The 22,738-nt window shown below is 44.0% G+C and overlaps 1 protein-coding gene across 10 annotated transcripts in view; it reads right to left on the reverse strand.

Annotated features, from left to right (window-relative positions):
* Positions 1-22,738, reverse strand: part of ZNF827 (zinc finger protein 827) — a 162,292-nt gene that overhangs the window by 107,086 nt on the left and 32,468 nt on the right. For 9 of the 10 annotated variants that reach the window (XM_079154126.1, XM_079154131.1, XM_079154135.1 and 6 more), the window contains exons 2-4: positions 20,945-21,994; positions 11,713-11,885; positions 5,819-6,299 (exon numbers count right to left, since the gene is read on the reverse strand). In XM_079154126.1, the coding sequence (XP_079010252.1) occupies positions 5,819-6,299; positions 11,713-11,885; positions 20,945-21,994 (1,704 nt within the window). The remainder of the gene's footprint in view (positions 1-5,818; positions 6,300-11,712; positions 11,886-20,944; positions 21,995-22,738) is intronic. The other variant, XM_079154128.1, reaches the window with a different exon arrangement.

Genomic DNA, 22,738 nt, shown 5'->3' on the forward strand with positions numbered 1-22,738 from the left:
CAGCTTCCTGACTGTCATGTTCTGAGTTGCTTTCCTTTTCTACACCTTTTCGCCACGATGCTCTGCCTCACCTCAGGCCTAGAGCAAAGAGTCAGCCATCGATGGACTGAGACCTCTGAAAAACCTGAGCCCAAATAAACTCTTCCTCTTCTCAAACTGTATTTGTTAGGTCTTTTGGCCACAGCGGGGGCGGGGGGGTGGGGAAGTTGACTAAAACACTTCCTGAGAAGTTTAAACTATTAACACCACTTCTCAGGACTGGGGGTGGCTCAGTGGTAGAGCGCTTGCATAGCCATCCCCAGCACCACACACATGCACAAAATACAACTTCTGAGAACATTTGCCATACAACAGAGAGAGGCTCCATGTGGGAGGCTCTGGCTAACCCCACAACAAACAAGAAGAGCAGAGAAAGGAGCCAACTTCCTATTTTGCTACTTCTTTACCTTGTAATTTACAGTCCAGACAGCCCAAGGGAAGGAAATGCTGGAACCGTGCTGCATGGATTAAAATACCAGTCTGGTCACTTATTAGCTGTGTGAACTTGGGCAAGACTCAACCTCTCTGTTTCTTAGTTTCATCATCTGTAAAATGGCAACACTAATGATATGGGATTGCTACAGGCCTCAAAGGGGTTAAATGGCAGAGTGAACATTACATAAAGTTAGCATAAGAAGCAATGAGTATATATCCCCAAGTCTCCATCCATGCAAGTTTTAACACCTATGTGTCACTCCATGCCCCCTTATAATCCCGTCTGCCCCCTAGGGTGACTCAAATGGTCTCATGGACTAGGGAGTCATGAGGAACAGGAGTCACACTCTCCTTCTCTCCTATGAATCACAGAGTTCAATAAAATCCAGGGTTTCACAAAGGGCATTCAGGCTGCTTGCACGTAGAAGGCCCCCCAAGCAGCTGCTCACACAAGGAATTTAAGTCACATGATTGGCGAGTGCCCATCACAAGGAAAGCAAGGCAGGGCTAAAAAGAGGAACCAAGCCCAAGATGCAAAGGGAGGTTTTCAAAAATAGACCAAGTGCAGAGTGCACACCCAGGCACTGGGGAGGGCCCCCGGCTCTGGCACTGGAGTCCTAAGCGTGAATGGCACAAAGATGAAGGCCCGTTTGTTAAGATGCTTCCCAGAAGGCCAATCAGAGCTGCCAGGCAGAGAGGATGACTTGGTTCAGTGTGCACCTCCCAACCTTCCCTCTCCAGCCGGGAAGCCGCCACTTACACATAAGCCATATTGTAATAGCAGATGCACAAAATCGTGTGAAATGGATGGAGGCTGCAGAACAAAGGCCTATGGGAAGCCACAAGATCTGACCCAAACACTTTAACCATCACCCCTTCGTTGATGCATGAAAACCTTTGCTGTTTTATGGCTGGGCTGCCAATAAATTAGAAACGATTTAGCCCAATACTCATTTATTCGTAAACCACCTCCATGAGGCTAAAAGTAAGTTTCCACTTTAAAAAGTCCATCTCTCCTAGTTAAAATTATTTTGGTCTCAATTTTACGAAATTAATATGATGTGGGAGACGGTACAAAAATTTTCGCTGGTTTCCAAATTAAAAATAGTTGAAATGACTTATATCTTTTATTTTGGAAAACTAGGGACAAAAAGATACTCCCTGCCAACAAAAGAGGTGCCAAGTTTCTGTCAACTGCTTGGTTATAATTTGGAGAGTTAGAATTAAGTTTCATATCTTGAAAAGTGCCGTTTGCAGAAAGAGAAATGATGTGAGGCGATTGCAGACAACTTTGAATTGGGTTTCTAATGACGATTCTCCCTGCTCCTCGATGCCCCAGAGAGAGACTTGAGATTTTCAAACTGGACAGTACTTGGTCATGGGGCGTCACCAGGAAAAACACGGGGCTCAGTGACTATGACTCACCCAGGTCTCTCCTTTTGCCAACCTTGACCTATAACGAAATGAATGCCCCAGGCCTATCTCACATCCCCAGCCTCCTCATCGTGAACTGGGATGGAATACAAGGAAGAGACCTATATTCAGAAAGCCCATAGCTGTGCTGAAACATACTGTCCCAGTACCAAGTTTATACTCCCCCCATCAGCAGTCCTTGGTCCTAACTGCATGTTAGAATCATTTGATATTGTAAAGAAAATACCAATGTCTAGGGCCTATTCCAGACCAATTAAATTACAATTTCTGGGGCCCTGGCATTTTACAAAAACTCCCCAGGTAAGTCTAGTGTGCAGTGAAGGTTAAGGGCTGCTGCTGGCTATGGGAGACAGGAGCAGGCTCAGCAGGAATTAAGCTTCCCACGGTCATAAGCAACCCCCCCCCCCCCACCAGATCACCTCCAGTCCTGTGGCCCCTGAACCATTTGCACTGTCATTTAATGATTTGCATGTGCCTTCTGGCTTCCACAAAAGATCTCTGTGGACACACAGGACCTTGGCCCTCTAAAACCTGTCTCCCAGTTCCAAACTCCACACAGAGTCTGCAAAACACTTTCTACCCATCAGGCAGCAGAGGGGTCGCCCCATACTTTTCCCTGAATCAACTGTGATGCTGATCCTGGTATGCCTGGTTCTAAGGAGCGACATTCACCTCGGAGGAGCAGGGAATGTTAAGTGAGCTCAGAGGGAAGAATGGCTGACGGTTTGGAGAAGGGTTTTTTTATTTCACAGTCATGTACCCGAGGAAATCTGTACACGGGGGTGAGGGTGGAAGAAGGATGCAGAACCCATTTAAAACATCATTCCACCCAGCGACTTTGAATCTCTTTGGGTTCCATTCAGACATCTTTATGCTTATTTTTAATCGAAGGAGCAAGAAAGACTCTCCTTAATAACCAGGCAAGAAAGCATCAAGTGTTTTCTCTCTCTCTTTTGGAAACAAGTAGGTGTCTACACGCTTGAATTTGTCACTGTGCTCCAGTTTTGCAGACAGCGATCTGGCTGGCACAAAGACTCCCAGACTCAGTGCCCACAAACAGCTGCACCCTATGGTATCAGCAGGTGCACGGACAGAGCCCAGCAAAAAAATTCCCTGCAAGAACAATGGCGCCGTTATAATGCCAAGGGACAGGGCCTGAGGCTAACTACTTGTTCACTCCGTTTGAGGACAGGAAGGGCTAGAAACTCAGCCTTAGCTCCCTGGGATTTTGGCCTTTTGGTCCCTGAATCATATCCAGATAAGAGAGCCAGGTAGAACCCCTCAGGGGGAGCAGCTATCAATTCTAGGGTCCGACCAACCAGACAGTTAGTGAAATTAAAAAAAAAAAACCCTGAAGAAAATGTAGTCTTTTCCTTTTAACATATCTTCTCCTCCTGTGGGTCGCATTGCCACAGTCACCAAGTTTACATTTACATCCAAATATGCACACACAAAAAATTACTGATGCATCTCACTCCCCGGTGACTTTATAACAGGTTGCTAGGTAACAGTGCATACAAGTCAGGTTTCAGGACCTCTAGTAAGCCACCATAAAATAGCTGCATGGGCCTTTTGCATAAATAGTGTGCATTTGTTATCTGTTTTCTTATGCCAATTGATCAGTAGGTAAATACTCTGACTGCCAAACTGTAAACAACTCCCCATCAATAGCTGGCTGAAATAGCAGATCACAATAGAAGACACAGTGCTTCACCCCAACCTTCCAACTGGCTGCTTCTCCCTTCGGTCTCTGTTATTTGTGGTGCTGGCTCAAGCAGCCACAGCCTTCTCTCCGGCTCCCTGAGACTGGGGCTGGAGCTAATTACACCCCAATGCCTGAAGGGGGGCACTCAGAGCTGAGCCCAGCAGGATTTCATGCACCAGGGTCCCATCCACAGATCAAACCTTCCCGCCTTCCTCCTCATCTTCCTCCAGATTTAAAAAAAATACCCTGGAGTCATGTAGTAAAGGGAATAACACCATATTGAGAGTTGTTTGTTCCCCACCCCCTCCCTTTGCCTGTCTGTTAAGTAAAGAAACCACCATTCCAAGCTATGCAAAATGCATTTGTCCCTGTGTTACTTCCCTTGGAACTCCGGAAAAGGAGGCCCTTCTGCTATCAGATGCATAGGCCAGACCTTGGAGGAAGAGACAGGTTCCCCTGCAGGTGACAAAGAGAAAACTGGAAACATGCATTTCCCTACACTGTCAAGGAATTTTAAATATAAAACTCAAAGTCTAGATAATCACATTTTCCCTGAGATTGGGACGGGAAAGGGAGAGGGAGAGGGCCAGGTGAGAAGAGCGGAGACCCACAGCTGCATCAAGGACTCCATTAGATGCAACTAGTTCCTGTGACTTGGCCCCTCCCCATGCAGGCGGCTTCCCCTACCCCCCCCATTACACCCCATTAATTTCTGGGATTCTCATTTCCCATCCCCCACCTCTCCTCACTCCTTCCAACTGCTGAGGGGCAGAGATCTGGGCTAAGAGGGACATTCCGAAAGACCTGACTGAAGTGTCACCAAGCAAAGGGACTTTAGAGTGAAGCTGAGCCTCTCATTCACCTGGCAATGACATTTAGTGAAATGCGACTCTCAGTGCATTTAAAGGAAGGCGGTGACCAATTATTCTCCATTTAAAGGGTATTGTCAATCTCCAAAGAGCTGAAATGGCATTTGGAAATCATCATGGGGACTGCCACTTTCACTGAAAGACAGAACCGATTCTCAACCGACCTTTCCCCACCCTCTACAGCTCCTTTAAAATTTAAAATTGTACTTTTATAAATGTAATGAGGACCAGCACATGTCCCACAACATGTCTTATCATTCCAAAAAAGAGTTGGGGAAAAAAAAAAAAATCCAACATCTCTCCACCCCTGTTCAACATCACTGCTAAATCCAAGACGTTGAAGAAAACCACCAAAAAGTCATGTGTAATTTGATGATAATGAAAAATGATATCAATTGATAAGAATACATTTTTATAATTTACACATTATCTTCTTTTGAAAGGGGATTAGAACAGTTGGAACAGAATTTTTTTTTTAAAAAAAGACCACTTTTTAAAAAATTTCACGTTATATGAGGTACCTAGAAGAGTCAAGTTCACAGAGATAAAAGTAAAATCATGGCCACCAGAGGCTGCAGGTAGGACTTAGGGGGACTTAGGGTTTATCGGATACAGAACTTCAGCTTGGGAAGATGAAAAAAGTCTAGATGTAAACAGTGGTGATGGATGCACCAGAAGGTGAATGTACTGAACGCCACCGAACTCTGCACCTAAAACATGGTTTAAAAGTTTTATGTTACATTAAAAAAAAAAATAAAGAACTTTGCACATACCCACACCTACCCACCCACAAAATCCTGAAAAAACATTCATAAAGACAATCTTTATCATTTGCTCAAATTCCAAAAATATAATTCCTCATAGTAGTCTGTGTAGACGTTCTTTTAAAAGCTTTCAAATTAAGACAGTAAAGAATAAACAATACAAAATGAGGTGTTTCATATACAAGTACTTTGAAGAACCCAGTGCAGAAGAGACACATTAAATAGGGCCCAGGGTCACACAAAGCAACTGGCACAAACCTGGCTCGCCCTGTGACCTTTCCCCTCACAGGGAGAACCCCCAAAGGGTAAAAACCAGAAGGAAACCAATGAGCCCTGTTGTTTTGAGACCCAAACCGAAGCCATGCCTGCTTCCAAAGGATTGCCAAAAAAAAAAAGAAAAAAAAAAAAAAAAAAGTCAGTCAAGGAAAATTCATGAAAGTGCAGACTTAGCCTTGAGGGGAACCTGGAAACCATCTAATCCTACCAGCTTATTTTACCAATGAAAATACTGGTGGAGAAAGAGAGAGAGACAGAGAGACAGAGGGAGAGAGAACACAACCCTAGTCAAGTACCTGACAGCTTCATGAGAAAATCAGACGCCATCTTAACAGAGATGTCCTGGCTGAACAATGCTGCCGCACTGCTGGCCACACACTCGGAGGGGTCTTTCAGCTTTGTGTGGTTGGCAGGCCTGTCGGCGGCACTCAGGGTAAAGGAGGCGGGCAGGCCGTTATCTTCCTTGGGTTCCTCCTTCACCAGCAAAGGCGAGACGCCAGCCCCACCCTGGCTAGTCCTCTCTGGAGTGTTAGACGTCATCACGGTCCCTACTAGCTCTGTCCCTCCTCCTTCCCTTTGCTGACCCAGGCAGCCACTGTCACTGAGGTGGGGAGATCCCTTGACATCTGGGTCTGAGGTCTCCTCCTTCACCTTGGCTTCTGTCCTCAGGAAGTGCTGGTGGCAGCGCATGTGGAGTTTCAGGCTGAAGTGGCGTGAGGAAGTGAAAGGGCATAGCTGGCACTGAAAGGTCTCTCCCCGGTCCTGGTGCTGATGAACCTGACAGAGAAGCAAGAAGAGTGAGCTCTGCACTGTGCGTTCAGGGAAGATGCCCGCGGTACATCCACACTGCCCCTCCACAACTTCCTCACGGGGTTGTGGGCCCAGGAAGAAGACAACCAGAGGAGCATTTCATTAGTGCTCCAGGTAATGAGGTCAATCCCCAAACAGAAAGCAGGTCCACCAGGTTAAGAGTCCATTATCAGATCTGCCTGCCCGAGGATGCTGCACCAGGCAGAAACCTCCTGAAAGATTAGTCTTCCGATCTCAGTTGCTATCTTCTGAGAAAATATTACAAACCCAGCACAAGGTCAACTTATATAATTACTAGTTAAGGGTCAAAAGAGGTAACCTGTCAAGTAATTCTTCTTACAATCATATTTTGCATGTACCCAATTATGGTCACCCAGAGAATTAGCTGTGTTTTGCAAACATAATTTCAATGTTCAAAACGCTGCTCTTAGGTAATTAAGCATGCAGAAAAGAATATCTCCAGGGTATTCCCATTTCATAGACAGGGAAATTGAGACCCCAGAAGAAGTGGCTTGAGCAAAATTACATATGAAGAAAGGAAAGCAGGAGAAAAATCAAGGTCTGACCCTCACCAAGCATTCTGGGCAAGAGGAAACTGGATTTTCCAAATGTAGTTACAATATCGCTCTAGACTATGCTGTCGGCAGTGAGAGAATGCAGACTTTTAAACACAGTTCCAGTCTTGCATGCTCACAATACCTGTAAAACGGGGAGAAACTTTTTCCTTCCTGTCACTACCAAATTTAGTGCTTGAAAAAGTGAGGAAATCATTGCACTGGCCCGAGCCAGGCTTTGAGCTGGCAGGTGCTCATAAGCTTGTAACGTCCCCATTCATCTCTGCCAATGTACTTCAGTGCTGACCTGCTACACACTGCTATTTCAGGACTGGCCCTCCCTGGAGTAGAAACTGCCAATTGTGTAGATTTGGGCCAAATGATTTAGGGAATCGTGGGATCTGGACAAACAACAATGTCAGTGATTGGAATTCAAAACCCAAACAAAACTGACCCTATGTCATCCAGGGGTGACCTAAGGGGATTTGAACCCTGGTCTCACTGAGGTTAAAGGCTCATTCCTTAACTCACTGCACCACCTGGGCCCTCTGTGTGGGTCTCCTTTCCAAGAGACCAAGTTTTACTACAGCTGTTTATGCCTTCTGAATGCAATCCAAAAGCATTCTTCACCAGCCAAAACATACTTTTAAATAATGTTAAGTGACCAACAAAAGCAAAGAAATTAAAAGTTAATGGTGAGATCCTGTTGCTACAGCACCCCACTGTGGCTTTCTGAAAAAAACAACAGAAGAGATTCTGGGTCCCCCAAAGCCTGAGTTTATCAACAGAAATAACCATAAAAACTTCAGTTGTGGCCAAAAGGCTCCCCTCTGCCCAGGCAGAGGGCAGGGGTGGGGAAACACCCTGACCGACAGCCCTGGCTGTTAACACTGCCGCTTTCTGTTCTTTCCAGACAATGGGATTTCACTTCTCATTTACTTTCTCACAGAATCCAGAAGATTCCCCACCAGCTCTTCCACCAGATTCATGAAGGCATGGATACCCTGGGCGCCCTGGGTCACAGCCCCGCCTCAGGGCTCCTGACAGGTGGCTGCCAAAGGCATGCCCGGAACCAGGTGATAAAGGTCACCGGGAGGAAGGCTCCGTGTCCCCGAGTGCCATGCAATGGGGCAGATTCCATTTCAGAGGTATCCTTACATCTGCTGACCCCAGAGAGGACAGAAGCTAATCCAAGAACAGAAGCTCCGGAAGCAGCTTCTGGAAGAAGGAAAAGGACAGAGAGCCCAGGTTCCAAGACAGAAAGGAAGCCCTGCATCGAAAGGAGTCTGTGCAAGTAGTTTACAGGGCTTTTCCCCTAGAGCCTGGACTTGTATTTAGTTATGAAAAATCAGTGCAAGTTGGGAGGAGAAGCAGTGTTGGGTTGACGGTTGCACTTAAGATTCTATTTGAGCTACACCTACCCAAAGGGACGAGAGCTCACGTGTGGCCTTTGAGAGAAGTATGTATCCTCCCGTGGCATTCTCTCCAACAGAAGAACGCCTCTCTATTATCATTTTTATTCTCTTTAGCCTATTGTTTGCTTGAAAGGCCCTCTTAGTCTGCTAATGTGAAGAAATGCTCATCTAAAGCATGTCATTCTCTGCAGAATCACTTATTCCCTGGTCATTTACCACCAGCAGCTTCTAGACATCATTAGAACTGTCACTTGGTAGCACTCAGTTGCCTGGGAGGTAGTATTTCAGAGCTTGGAGAAACTCTGGGAAACGTGTAGTCCGCCCCGAGGGGACCAGGCTGGGCAGGTGAGGGTCTTCCTGACTCACAGTAGGCCTAGGAGTTGCAGAAGGCAGCACCCTGCCTCTCGTTCAGTTTCCTGCCATTACTTCATTAGTGTTCTTTATCCTGGCGGTCCTTCTCGCCTTTTCTGCTCAATCGTAGCTTATGAATCTCACATTTAATTCCTGTATGCTCACTCATCCAGGAAAGTTGTAAAAGACTTAATGGAAATCTAAGATAACCCTGAGGAAGCTGGAGGCATTTACTAGCTCCCTACTGCAGTTGGTCATAAAAATATTCGCACAATATATCATGGGAGAAAGGTGGCTTGCAAAAATGTGGCACCTAGTAGGCACACACCTAGTAGTAACTACTGTATCTGTTGAACAAATCAAGCCCAATCCCATTTTTCTTAATTAAATTTATAGAATCAACATAGAAGATTATGCATGGGAATGATAATGGTTATTTCTGGGTGAAAAGATGAATGCCTAATTTCATTTTATTTTTCAGTTTTTCTAAGTGCTTATTACTGAAGATGTGTCACCAAGAGAGGAAAGTAAACAAGATTTATTCGAGAGCACTTTCCTATGCCATTTCATTCCTTATTTCTAAATGTAAACATTAATATATATATATAGGTGGATTTGGGATAATGATTATTAGCAACATGTGCCGAAGGTCTCTTCTCCATGCAGGGCACTGTATTAAGTGCTCTCTGTGCATTATCTCATTTAACTATAACAACCCCGTGGGATAGACAGGATGATTATTATCTCCATTAGTGGAAACAGGTTTAAAGAAGTTAAATGATTCTTCCAAGCTCTTGTAGTTCCTAAGTCATCGAAGTGAGACTTTTCCTTTCTGTGAGGACTTGATCTTTGACTAGACTCTTCCCGCCTTTTCGGCAAAATTCATTTTAGAAAATACATCCATATTTGTAGTCTCTGGAGGATGCAGCAGCAGCTATCTATGCACAAGACCACAGCCGTTACCGTATTCCGTAGATTAGATTTGCAAAATTGGGCAATGTTAAAGTATGTCTAATCAAAATAAAATCATGAGTTCTTTGATTTAAAAAGAAAATAAAAACTAAATAAAGGGAGGTGGCGAGCCTAGAAAAGAATGCCCACCTTTGATGAAATTAAACTTGCATGATCCCTTTCTCACGCTTCCTTTATCAAAAGCTCAAGTCAGAGCTCAACAGGTTAGGACACCATGAGTTTTGAATAAAGTAGTAATTTCACACAACTGCTTTATTGTACTGGTTATTGATTTGTTCTGAAAGCATTCCAAGACCCCACGACCCGCAGAGCCTGGCGGCTCTCATCTGTAACACTGTCATGGCCGCGCGTCTGTGTCATCAAGGCACCCAACTCATCTCCCTGTAGTTTCAGGGTCAGTAGTTCCTGCTATTGAAAACCCAGCTTTTTTTTTTTTTCCCCCCCCTGGGTTTATAAATAGGTTGTTTTAAGTGACCCTGAGCTGAAACCAAGCTTACAAGGTGTCAGGGTAGATGCAAGTTTTCTGCTCACTGAAGCTGTAAATTCGCCAGGCCTGATTTCTAAACACAGCTAAGGATGCAGTAACTAAAACAAGCTTTCGTTGTAAAGGCATTTCCTTTGAAGTCTCATCTTGCTAATGAAACCCAACTTTGCAGGTTTCAGATAGGGGCTTTTCCTTTGGGGAGAGGTGATAGAGGATGAGGAGGGTTAGAGCCCTAAGCCCAGGAAAATCCAACCCACCAGAGCCCCTGGTTAAATGAATTCTGAAGATGAAGGGCACTTACTCCCAGGAGAAAAAGGCAAATGACAGAAAACAAATTACATCATGAATTTAATTTTTTTTTAATCTTCTAAGCTATTTCCTAAAGTCAATAGAAGTTCTATTCCATCACACTCTTTTAAGAGCTACAGTTCCTTACAGTGATTACTGATCTATTCTGAAGGCTCAGATTGCAAGATTTCGAAATAAGCAAATATCTTAATTACATACACACACAGTGCTTATTTCAGGAAGGGAAACGGCTTGTAAATAATGTCAGCAGTCGAACCACATTGAAAATATTAGTGAAATATCACTGTCATTATTAAGATGTTCAGTGGCAGTTATTAAAATTAACTAACTGCCACTGAACATTTGTGTCAGACACTTTGCCTCAATCATCCTTTAATTCTTACGACAGTTCTTCCAGCCAAACACCATAGTTCCCACTTAACAGATGAGAAAACTGAGAGCCTAAACATTAACTTGCCTAAGGCCACATGGCAGGAAAGTTGCCTAACAAGACTGAAATTCACATGTATCAAATTCAAAAGCTCAAGCTCCAAGTTGAGTCAAAATTCTTAGAATCAATGAGGTCTTCTAAGAAGATTTCTACATGACCAGGTTTTCCCCCATTTTGCACAAGAGTTTCTAGTCAATTCTCTACATGCATGCTACAGACTTAAGCTCCCCACTGTTTTGAATAGGACATTGAAAATGATGTCCTTGGATGTTTGGTAAATGTAACACAGGGAAATAAAACAGCTTAAACACTGACGGCCTCACAGAGGCCACTCAGTCTGGTCACTATTGGTCCCTAAGTGAAATAGTGTCCATACGGTGTGTCCACACACACCTCCTCCAAGGTGTCTGGGGTGCTCTTCTGGGTTTGCACAGGTGTCTCCAGGAGGGAGGAAGGCCCAGGAGCCCTGTCATTGGTGCTCAGGCCCAGCAGCTCTTTCTGGACTCTGTCCTCACTGCTTCTTGCTCTTTCCCAGCTCTTCCTCCCAACACCTACAGAAATCTGTCACCATGCAAGACCCAGTAAAGCTGTTGTTCCTCCATAAGAAAGAACAGCTCTACACTACATTTAATATCTGTATACTGAAGAGTCTGCCTTTAAGCTCTTGGCTGTAAAGTGGACCCTTGGTTGTAAAGAGACCCTTCTCAATGTCCCTTGTTGTGTTGACTTCTAGCTGTTCACTGAGCATGGTCTCCTGTACACTACGCCACAGTGCCATCTCCGTGAGTGGCCTCCAGCACTATACTGTGCACAGGGACCCTGGCTGCACCTGCCTCTCCCTGAGGTCTGTCTACAGGTGGCTTACCTTCATGTGGGATTTGAGATTGTCCTTGCGAGCACACCGGAATGGGCAGAGTGGACACTGATGACTTTTTAAGCCTGTGTGGATCACCATGTGCCGCTTCCAGTAACTCTTCCTTTTTATAACCAAACCACAAATCGGACACTGGAAAGGCTTTCCACTTTCCTCTTCTGAGGCTTGGAAGAAGGAGAGAAAAGGAACATCAGGGAAAACAAGAAGGCACAATCATACCTGGCACCGAGGCACATGCGCTGCTATATAAAAAGCACTCCAAATGACTTGGGTTTTTTTTTTTTTTTTTTTTTTCTTTAACCATTCCAAGATTCTATCCAAGGACACATTTTATGATTACTTTTCTTCAGGTAGAGACCCATCCAGGCACTTCTGTCTGGGTTCCACTGGCCCAACTCTGACCATCCTGACTGATGAGTCTCACCTCTGTGAGGGCAATCCCTCACTTAGGAGGGCCCTGCGGGGCCTGGTCCCTGCGGGGCTGGCTCAGGGTGCTCCAGGCCCCCTCTGGCAGTCACAGAAGTCTGAATTCAGGGCTGCTGTTTCCTGAAGGAAACCAACAGGCCTGAGTCCCCTTCTGAATTCCTGGATATGGAAAAGGGTGAGAACTAAAGACAAATCAAATGGGACAGAGAATAAGGCTGTGCTGCACTCTGAAAACCAAACAGTTATCATAAACCTCACAGGCTGAACTCCAATGGAGACAAATTTTAGGCTCCCCACTGCTGACTTGTTTAGCAGTGGCTTGTGCAGATACATGCCGCTGCCAATTTAGCCATCAGGGGGCCCCGAGGTCAGGGCTTTTCATCCTCTTATTTCTGTCCCTCTGGTTGCTACTGACAATGCGGGCCGCCTTCCTCTGCTCTGGACTGGGCCTCACTGCCTGCTTTGGGAAGAGCCACACCAAGCCAGCACAAATGTTTCCATTTTTCAGGAAAGCAAACAAACTAGCTCCCTCCTCCAAGCAAAGCTAAGATCACTCTCCTCCATACCATCCCCACCCCACCGGGAGGCCTCTCTGCTGCCACACGGTATTGCTGAGCTTCTGGTCTATCAACTTTCATTACCCAGCGCCACACTAACTCATCTCTGTGATTGGGGGAGACTGGAATAACACCAAGGAGAGTCGAAGGCTCCGGTGTTCCTTTCTAAATCATGAGGAATCCGGAATTTTCCCGAACCGGTGAAAAAATTTTAAAAATAAGATATACGAAGCCATTTAAAATGAGTTGATCTACATCTGAATTGGCAACATGTCTGAGATATTAGGGTCTGAAGATAAAGTGAGACACAAAACCACATGTCCAGAGTGAGCCTATGTTTATTTTCTAAAAAAGAGAAACCAGTTGCTGCTGGAACCATTAGATAAAAGATTAACAGGGAACTTATTTATTTATTCATTTATTTTTGGAACTGGGGGTTGAACCCAGGGGTGCTTAACCACTGAGCCACATCTCCAGAACTTTTTATTTTTTTATTTTGAGACAGGTCTCGCTAAATTGCCCAGGCTGTCCTTGAACTTGCGATCCTCTTGCTGGGATTACTGGTATGCGCCACCCTGCCCAGCTGATAGGGAACTTTATGAAGGATGGATCGAATGACATATAGAAACATTGATGACTCTCAGCGTCACTAGAAATGGGACAGCATTGTGTACCTCCTGATATGCCATCTATGAAAGATTCTTATAAAAAATTTAATTAAGCCTCTAACTAGCAGTTTACCGGAAATACAGGTTAAAAAAAAAAAAAAAAAAAAAACTAAACCTACCAAGGGAATCAGCCAAATCCAGAATATGGGAATTCCTCAGGGCAAATGACCCAATTTCTTCAACATGTAAATGGCATTTTAAAAAGGGAAGGGATTATGGATTTTAAAAAGTCTTAAGGGATATATAAAACAAAGGAAAGGTGAGACTTATCTGGATTCTATTTAAACAAAGCAATGGTAAAAGACATTTTTGAGATTGTAGAGGAAATCTTGATTACCGCCTGGTGTTCCATAATACCATGTAGTAACTGTAGATCCTGTTAGATGTGATAGTGGAAGTGTGGTTATGTTTTCAAAGTCCTTATCTTTTGGAGATATACAAATATGGAAGTATTTACAAGCAAACAGATATGGTATCTGGGACTTGCTTTGAAATACTTGGGCAAGAAAATAATAAAGAAGGAGTGGAAAGATCAGCATGAATAAATGAAACAAACAAACACAAAAATGATATCCACGTATTTGCATGGACATTTTCTGGAAGCACACCCAAGAAACCACTCAGCAGTTATTGTGGAAGGACCGTGGATTAAAGAGTCGGGGAAGGAAACCTGCATTTTCTTTTTCTATTCTTCTGTGCTGTTTGAATTTCTAAACGCACACATCACTTTCATAATTTTAAAAGGAAACATTCCCAAGTGTATACTTTAAGATAATCTCACTCTTTACTTATGGAGTCAATTGGGTTTCTACTCTACATGCAAAGGACCACTTAAAGTGGATGGAGCCTGAAAGATTCAGGAATAAAGTTATGGAATTCAAAAAATGCAGTGTTATGGAGCCCGCTGCAAGCGACATGGGTTAGTTTAACCAAGCAATTTGAGGAATCCTCTGACTAAACCTGGGCTCTTCAGACCTCTGCGGTCTGGCTCCTTGCGATGTGTCCCCTGGTGGGGACTTCCTTGTTTGAATGGGGTGGGGTGGGGACTGAGGTTCCCTTTCACTCTAGGATAAACACCCCTGGTGCAAGCTGAGGTAAGCGATCCCTTTATCAGTTCTGCGCCCGGAGCCTCCCTACTGGCGGGGAGTGTTGACAGGGCCCATCTGCAATCTTCTTCCATTTTCTTTCCTTCATGTTCACTTCCTCCATCCTGACACTTGGTCACAAAGGATTCAGCTGAACAACAGATCTGAGAGAAAGGACTGCACCAGGACCCTAGGTGAGATCACTGTCAATCTCTAGAGGGAAAAGAAGGATCAGGATCGTGATGTCGTCTGGATTGTAAGGACATCGAAGTAGCGAGAAGGAGATACAAACAGGCTGCCCCCATCCCCATCTTCAGGAAGTATTTCCCACTACTGAAACTCTAACCTGCCTATTTTTACAGAACTGCCTGGGAGAGGAGAGAAAAACCGAGATGTCCTCTGGTCGGAGATTTGATGGCACACCAGAGGAAGGCAGTAAGAAGGCATGAACCGGAAGAACAAACTCGGCCAGAATGCCGGATCCCCTAGCACCTTGCCTTGCCTAATGTGATCAAGGTACTTCCTATTCTCTCAGACACCTCCCGTCCACCACCCTAATCACTGATTCCATATTACAAGAGTATGACAGTATTAAATCTACATTAAATCCTGCATATTAGTATTTCATATAAATCCATTTAATTTTGGAGCTATGCTTCCTCAGTCCTAATTAATACCAAAATATATAGGAATCGTGTACAAATTAGGGTGTCCTTGGATTGACTGAGAGAAAAATTAGCATACTCGCAATAAGAAGAATAAATGCAACAAATGTGGTCAAACAGTTACACTCCTATAACTGGAAGGTTTAACTGACATGGCAGGGTAGAAAGAAAGCAGAAGCTGAATGGCAAAAATCACCAGAAGACAAAGACTGATTTTCAGATTTGGCCAGTAATCTCCCCTGTTAACATTTACGTTTTTATTTATTCAAAGAAGAAATGTCATATTTTAGTAGGCCATCCTCCATGTGTACCTGATGTTAACTACTTCGAAAGAGGAAAGCATTCTATTTCATATGCCAAACTATTTTCAGGGAACTGACCACTATAAATTTCACTCTGATTTAGAGCTCAGGGAGATGTGGCCACTTCGTCACAAGGAACCATGTGTTCTTGGGGCAACGGGACTAAAATGTTCATAATTTTACCTAGTTTACAACAGCCTGATAAACAACTTCTCCCAGTATATCACTAGCTAGTTAGTATCACTGCAAACAAAACTAAATCCCACCAAATGCTAATAGACCCAGTGGGAGAGAGAGCTGCTAATTTGCTCCTTTGGATAAAACCCATTCTCTTTATAGGCAATAATATTATTGGAATAAAAGAGATAATGAATGTATATAAAACGCCTGTCACACAGTAAATGGAAGCTCTTGGTAGTGGCAGTTGTTGCAGTAATAGTAATGACAATAAACTCAAGGCGTACTCTCCAAAACAGAAACTCACCCTCAGAGCAGATGTAAATTGGAACAACTGATGGCACATAAAAAATACGCAGCTCAGGGGCCTGGCCCGCCAGGAACCATGAGGAAATACAGGAATGGGAGTCTACTGTGCTGCTAGCCTAGGCAAACTCGTGATGGCCCAATTCAGCTCAGCAAGGATCAAAGAGGTGGAAAAGAGGTGGAAGGGGAGAGGAAGAGAGGGGAGAGGGACATGGCTGGGGCAGGGCCTGGAGGCCTCCTTACCTTACCTTTGCATCCCCAGCAACATCAGCAGTGCCAGGTACCACAGAAGGTTCCATCTGGTCAGTGTGTGTTGGTTGTGATGAGATTGCACAGAAAGAGCTGGGTATGGAAGGGAGAGATGCAGGAGGCTGCCAGGAAGTCCCAGTGGACCAGCCTAGGCCCAGAGCTGAAGCCCCTCTCAGGGCCTGAATGAACGGACGGGTAAGCAGGGGGATCATGCACTCACACCTCAGCCATCCCCAGAAATGAAACTCGGAGCAGCTGATGTTGACAATGTACAGTGTGACTACATCTTTAATAAAAGACATGATACATGCTGAACTATTTACCATGGGGCAGTTCCGCCCAAAGGAGAGGCAATCTTGTGGGAGGTTTGATAGGGAACTTTAAGAATCCACATATTTCTCAGAAAATATAGGAAAAAAAAATGTTTGAGTTAACAGACAAATAGGGTTAGGAAATAAGCAGTAAGTAAAAGCAAGGAATGTTAAGAAAGAAGAAGGAAGAGAAAGAGGAAGAGAACGAAATGGAGGGGGAGGAGGAGGGGGAGGAGCATGAGGAGGGGGAGGGGGAGGAAGGGGAGGAGGAGAACAGAAGGAGTAGAAGGAATCTTAGAGGTAATTCCAAACCACCCCAATTTATAGATGAGGAAACTGAACTTCGGTAGTATGTTTAAAATTTTTCTGCTAGTTACTTAGTGGCAGGGCGAGGATTAGAACCAATCTCTACATTTCCAATTTGGTGTTCTACCCTATTGTCTAGACATAAGTCCACAAAACAACAAAAACAAACTACGATAGGACGAAAAAATATTGTTAATCATGGAGGGTTTGAGTGGTTTAGGTAATTTTTAGGGGGTACCAGGGATTGAATACAGGATCATTCAACCACTGAGCCAGATCCCCAGTCTTATTCTGTATTTGATTTAGAGACAAGGTCTCACTGAGTTGCTTAGCACCTCACCATTGCTGAGGCTGGCTTTGAACTCAAGATCCTCCTGTCTCAGCCTCCTGAGTCGTTGGTATTACAGGCATGCACCACCACGTCCAGCTTGCTTAAGTATTTTTAAAACAAATATTGTTGTTTTGTAGACTTTGAAATCAAACTTTCTCTGGGTAAATCTTATGCAGCAATTTGCAGAAAGTCCAGAGTATTTGCAAGTATGTAAATCTGCGCTGAGACCTCATCACACACACAGGAGTTCAAGATGACAGGTGACCTTTTAAGTGCATAATCCATGCATCATTACCTTCTCCATCTTTACTTTCAACACCGCTGATGCACATCTGTGTAGGATAACCTATCTTCCCTTACAATAGCATGGGTATTATTATGGATACAAGTAATATTATTTCTAATAATATACATGGATATTATTATGGATAGAAACAATATTATTTCTAATAACATCTTTTGGTGGAATTTCTGGACATGTATCTCAAATGCCATTTCAGGGCAACAAAAAATAAAATCATGTTAGCAAAGGATATCAATGGGTGTCTCTGCCATTATTGATGCTGACATTATCAATGCATATTCTACCAAGTATTCAACAAAACTAAGATAACAAGTCTGATTTTCACAACCAGTCTAAGTTTAAATCAGTAGGGTATCATCACTGAGATCAGTGATAGTTCTGAATCTTGGTTAAAAAGTGAATTTGCTAAACAAGTTCATGTAGGTGATCTTTCACAGATTAAGGCCATAAATAAGCATGGATGGGAATATCAGGAGAGGTCATCTCCTCCTCTGAACTTTCTATGTTTCTGCAATAATTTTAATAACATCCCATAAATATGAAAGGAAACAGAAGCCAGAACACCCTTATGCATTGACCCAGGAAACAGTTTTAGCTGTCCACTGTGTGAGACCAAGTTGCTTCTAAGTATATTTAAATTTCATTCAGGACCACAGGATGTTCTGGAGACGCTCTCTCTGAAACTCTCCCTGGTATTTCTTTTAAGTAGGAGCTTGGCATCCCAAGACTCTTGTTGGCCTTCTACAAGAAACTTTGTCTTGAAAATAAAAACCATTTATTTTATTCTTAGCTACAACAGAACAGTAGCTTCAAAGAGAATTGAGTCAATGTGTGACATTTATCTTTATAGCAAACAGACATCATCTTCCCTCTATCGTGTCCCCTTTCAGAGAGCAGCGTAGCATGTGCTGGGGGTGCAGGGTCACATGAAAGAAACCTCCTGCTCCAGTGTCACGTCTCTGTGACGGGGTGGAAAGGCTATCGAGTGGTGGACTCTTATGGAATTAAATACACCATGACTTGGCAACAACGGAATCCTGTTCAAAAAAGAAGAATAAGGCCAGACCTAAAAGACACTTTTTTTTTTTTTCATGATTTGGACTTCCCTTGACCTAAAGAAGGTCAAAGCAATGCTGATGTCTAAATTACTCAAGACAGGATCAGCTTCCCCAGCTCTTTGAGCTCTTTGGAACTCTAGAATCAACTTTATATGCCCTTTTTGCAACGTTTTGAGAAACAGCCTTTAAAAAATTAAAAACTGAAATAAGGAGGCTGTGTAGTTTATTTTTGTGGCTTTGCGGGGAGAGAGAGGGGGATGAGGGTGGAAGGCACATTATCTGTTTATTTAAGTCATTAGGCAACAGAAACGCTCTCCCTGCTGTGAACAGTCAGTCCACGTATTTTGAATTAAATTTTCTTTCTAAAATGTAGAGAAAAAATAATAATGAGAAATATTTAAAAACGTGGGTGTCCGTTCTCACAACACTCCCATAATGCTTTCTTTTAGGTAAAGTCCAGTCATACTGGAATCTAGTTCCCAGGCTGCCCTGAAATCAGCAGCAAGGGTCATCCAGCCCAAATCTGAGGAGTTCCTTTCCTTCTTCTATGGAGTTGAACGTTTTGAACATTCATTGATTAAAACATTAAGTGTTTCAGCAAAAAAATCAGTTCAGTAAAAAGAGGAAAAAAAAATGATCTTCTAGATCTCCCATATTAAATTCTGCTGAGAAGCCCATGCAGATGGTTGACATGGACTAATAAGTGTATCTAAATCAAAAAGGAGACACATCTTGTCCCTTGGGTATATATCCTTCAATGAAACAAACAAACAAAAGCTTGTGAACCCTTTCTCATCTTTACATGCTTCCAATCATTTGGGTGAAAAAAATTATATCTCACAGCCATTGCTGGCTATTCCAGAGACCACTTTAAAATGACAAAGCCACTATAATTGGCCTTCAGGAGACATGGTTTCATCATTCACTTCTTTCCAAGCTTTCAGTCAACTAAGTTTATTATTAAATTTGTATAAGCTTTTCCAAGTAACTGATATCCAGATGAAATTGTACTGTAAATAGCATTCATACATTTATGCAGTGAGTAGGAACAGAAGATGGCACATAGCCTCCACCACTAGCCCTAAATGAAATTTCTATAAATCAGGAGTAATTTATTCCACTGCAATATTACTCGGCTCCCTCTGCTCTTCTTGTTTCCTGATTTTATCCCTGTCTCTCCTTCTTTCACCAGATGGCAGGTGAGAACTTATGAGAAATGGAACTTATGAGAAATGGAGGATTGATAAAAACATTCCAAGGTTTTATGGACACCTCAAAAACTCGGGAGTGAATAGTTTGCATCACTTGGAGTCACCAAAGTTCCAGGTACCCATTGTCTTAGTTCTATTCTGCTGTGTATACAGTTTTAAAGTAATTATAATTAGGCATATAGCTCACTCAGCCATTTAAATGGAAGTCTGCCGTGAATACATCAAACTGACGTTAGCTGTGATCGTTCCGTCAAGCACATGCGGTTCCACACCCTCTACCAATGTTGCCTCAGATAGCTGAAGCAGGCCAGACACAGTAGTGCATGAGGAGACATGCAGCCCACTTCCTGTTCCGGTCTGACAGGATATCCCTTAGGAGATATCCGAAACCCCTATTTGCATCCCCAGAAACATGTATTTATCATGCACACAACTTTAAAGCATACCAGTACACGAAGTGACATTTCCATTGTGAGAACTCAAGTGACTAAATCTCTCCACTCAGATGATTAATTGTGAATGCCAAGGCTCTATGTGACAGTGACCTCTCCTTCGGAAAGACCGTCTCCACTAGAAAAACTCACGATTCAGATTTTCCACATGCACATTCCTTCAGATTGGATTTGAACAACATAAAGCATTTGCAAGAAATGCTTGGATTAGGTTTGACCATTATTTTTCAAGAGTTCTTATAAGGCAAGAAATGATAGAATAGGATGAGTAAAAGGTTTAAATTCTACCAAAAAAAAAAAAAGTCATAAAAATGCTAACATAAAAGTGTATATTGTGATAAATTAGGGCAGAGTAGTTAGTGATTATACAAAAGTCCATTTGTGCAGAGGCAGCAGGGCGCTCCCTTGCCCACTATTTCAAAAGCAGTGTTTTTTTTCCCCTCTGTGTTCAGTGATGCTTTGCACTCCATGACAAAGATGCTTTGATCTTCCCCATTAAATATATCTGGTATGGACCTAGTCTGAACTTGGTAAGGGGAAAAAAAAAAAAAAAACTGTATGAAAGGGCGGGAGTACTGTATGTCTCTAAGATTATTCATTACCTTTCAAAAATGAAGCTATTTGTGAAGTCTTTGTGTAACACACACATGAAAGACTACTATGCTGCTTACTTAACGTATTTGTTGTGCTCCTGGCTTTTTTTTTTTTATTCCTTCCCCAGCTCAGATGGGGACCCAACTGCAAAAGGAAATGAATAAGACACGACAGTTGACAGTCAAAGACTTACCCGATGATGGAAAGAAAAGATTCCATACCTGAACTGGAGGGTTTGGAAACTCTTCCCTTGGGAACCGGGAGTAACAATAATTCCAAGGACTGCGGCGGCGGTGGTGGAGGTGGTGGAGGTGGCGGTGGAGGTGGGGTTACTTTTTCTGGCTTCTTCTCGGAAGGCGGTGGCGGTAGAGGGTCCTCAGGCAAGAGGGATGACTTCTCAGCCAGGAGGCTGCCAGCAGCCCTTGCTGCTACCTCTTTCAGAAGGGCCGCTGAGGAGGTCATAGAAGCCAGCGACAGGAAAGAGCTGGCCGGAGGTGGGTGCTCCTGACCAGGAGTCAAACTTCTCTCACTGACTTTCTTGGACAAAGCTGCCAAGGTCGAACTGGCAGACTGGGAGCTAAAGGGGGAGGAAAAGGACTCGAATCGCATGGTCTCCTCCGTCCTGGTGAGAGATTTGTCCTGCAGAACGGCATTGGCTGCGGCTTTCAGTTTGAGGATGGCTGAGTCCGGGGACAAGCCGCAGGTGGTGGTTGAGTTCGGCAACCACTTACCTTGATTCCATATAAAACGGTTACTTGGAGTGTATTGGTCATTCTGCTCCTGCTTCTCAGCCAACTTCCGGGCCAGAACGCTGAGCTGCTGGGCATGGTGTGACGGCGGGGAAAAGGAGAGATTCGAGCCAGCGTTCACAGGGGACTCCACTCTGCCATTGGCCGTGGCTGTGGCTTCAAGTTTGAGGGAACCAGCCTCCAACAGCCGCCTCAAGTTGCTGCTCAGGGGTTTATTGGAACCTGGGGGGTCATCTTCACACAAAGAAGACACTCCCGGGGAGAGGTGGTCTTGGCACTGCAGCGAGTCTCGCAGGACCTCGCCATCGAGGGCCACCAGCTCCAGCGTGTGGCTGCTGGGAGTGGCACTTCCCAAGGAGGTGTCGGGGGAAGTGGACTGCTCCTGGATCCGGTCCTCCAGAGACAGCTTATAGTTCTCCTGGACTTCTCCATAGGATGCTTCGGACGGAGTCTCTGAAGAGTTTCCATACCAGTGCTCTCCTTCACTGAGTTCTCCCTCCGCCTCTTCCTGCCTACTAACATCTGGGGGAATTAAGAAGATCGGGTTTACTCCCAAAGTGAGCGACAAGTTAGTCTCAAGACAGGAAATGGAGTTGATGACAAGCCCTCCCTTCCCTTCCACCCAAGAACCAAATGAAAGTCAGCAAGGGCCCGAAGAGCAGTCAGGAGCTGAAGCAGGCACAGGCATGATGCTGAACAGGCAGAGGAACAAACACCCCCACGTGCCACCTGGATTCGTTTTTCCAGTAATTACTCAGGGTGAGTTGGGTGGGAAAAGCAGAAAAACTAATCTGGTGAAGAAGTGACAGGATAAAAAAAAAAAAAAAAAAGACAGCTAGTGTGAATGAATGGGGGAACAGAAAGAAACCTGAACCCTTGCAAAAAACTAGCACCATAGCTTCAGCAGTGTGTCAGAATCAGAGAGCAGCCTGGTAGAGTGTGCAAAATGTTGGCCGTGAGATAAAGACATTGGGAAGCCGCTTCTTCACTCTCTAACTCCTGACTACGAGGACAGGTCACTTACCTGGTTCTGAGGCTTCATTTCTTCCAATATAAGATGCAAATAAGTTTTTCAAATGTTATTCAAGTATGTTAACAGTACTCGCCTAACTCCCTTCACCCTATGAAGCTTACATCCTAAAAAGCATGTGATCATGGTTTGCAAACAGTTGAGCACTGCATAAAAATCAGATCTTATGAGCCAACGCCATTGGCATTACTGATTCCCGGCCGCCACAGCATGCCCATGTTCTGGGTGTTACTCGC

The sequence above is a fragment of the Sciurus vulgaris genome (assembly GCF_902686455.1).
Source record: "Sciurus vulgaris genome assembly, chromosome: 9".
In the NCBI taxonomy this organism is placed as follows: Eukaryota; Metazoa; Chordata; class Mammalia; order Rodentia; family Sciuridae; genus Sciurus; species Sciurus vulgaris.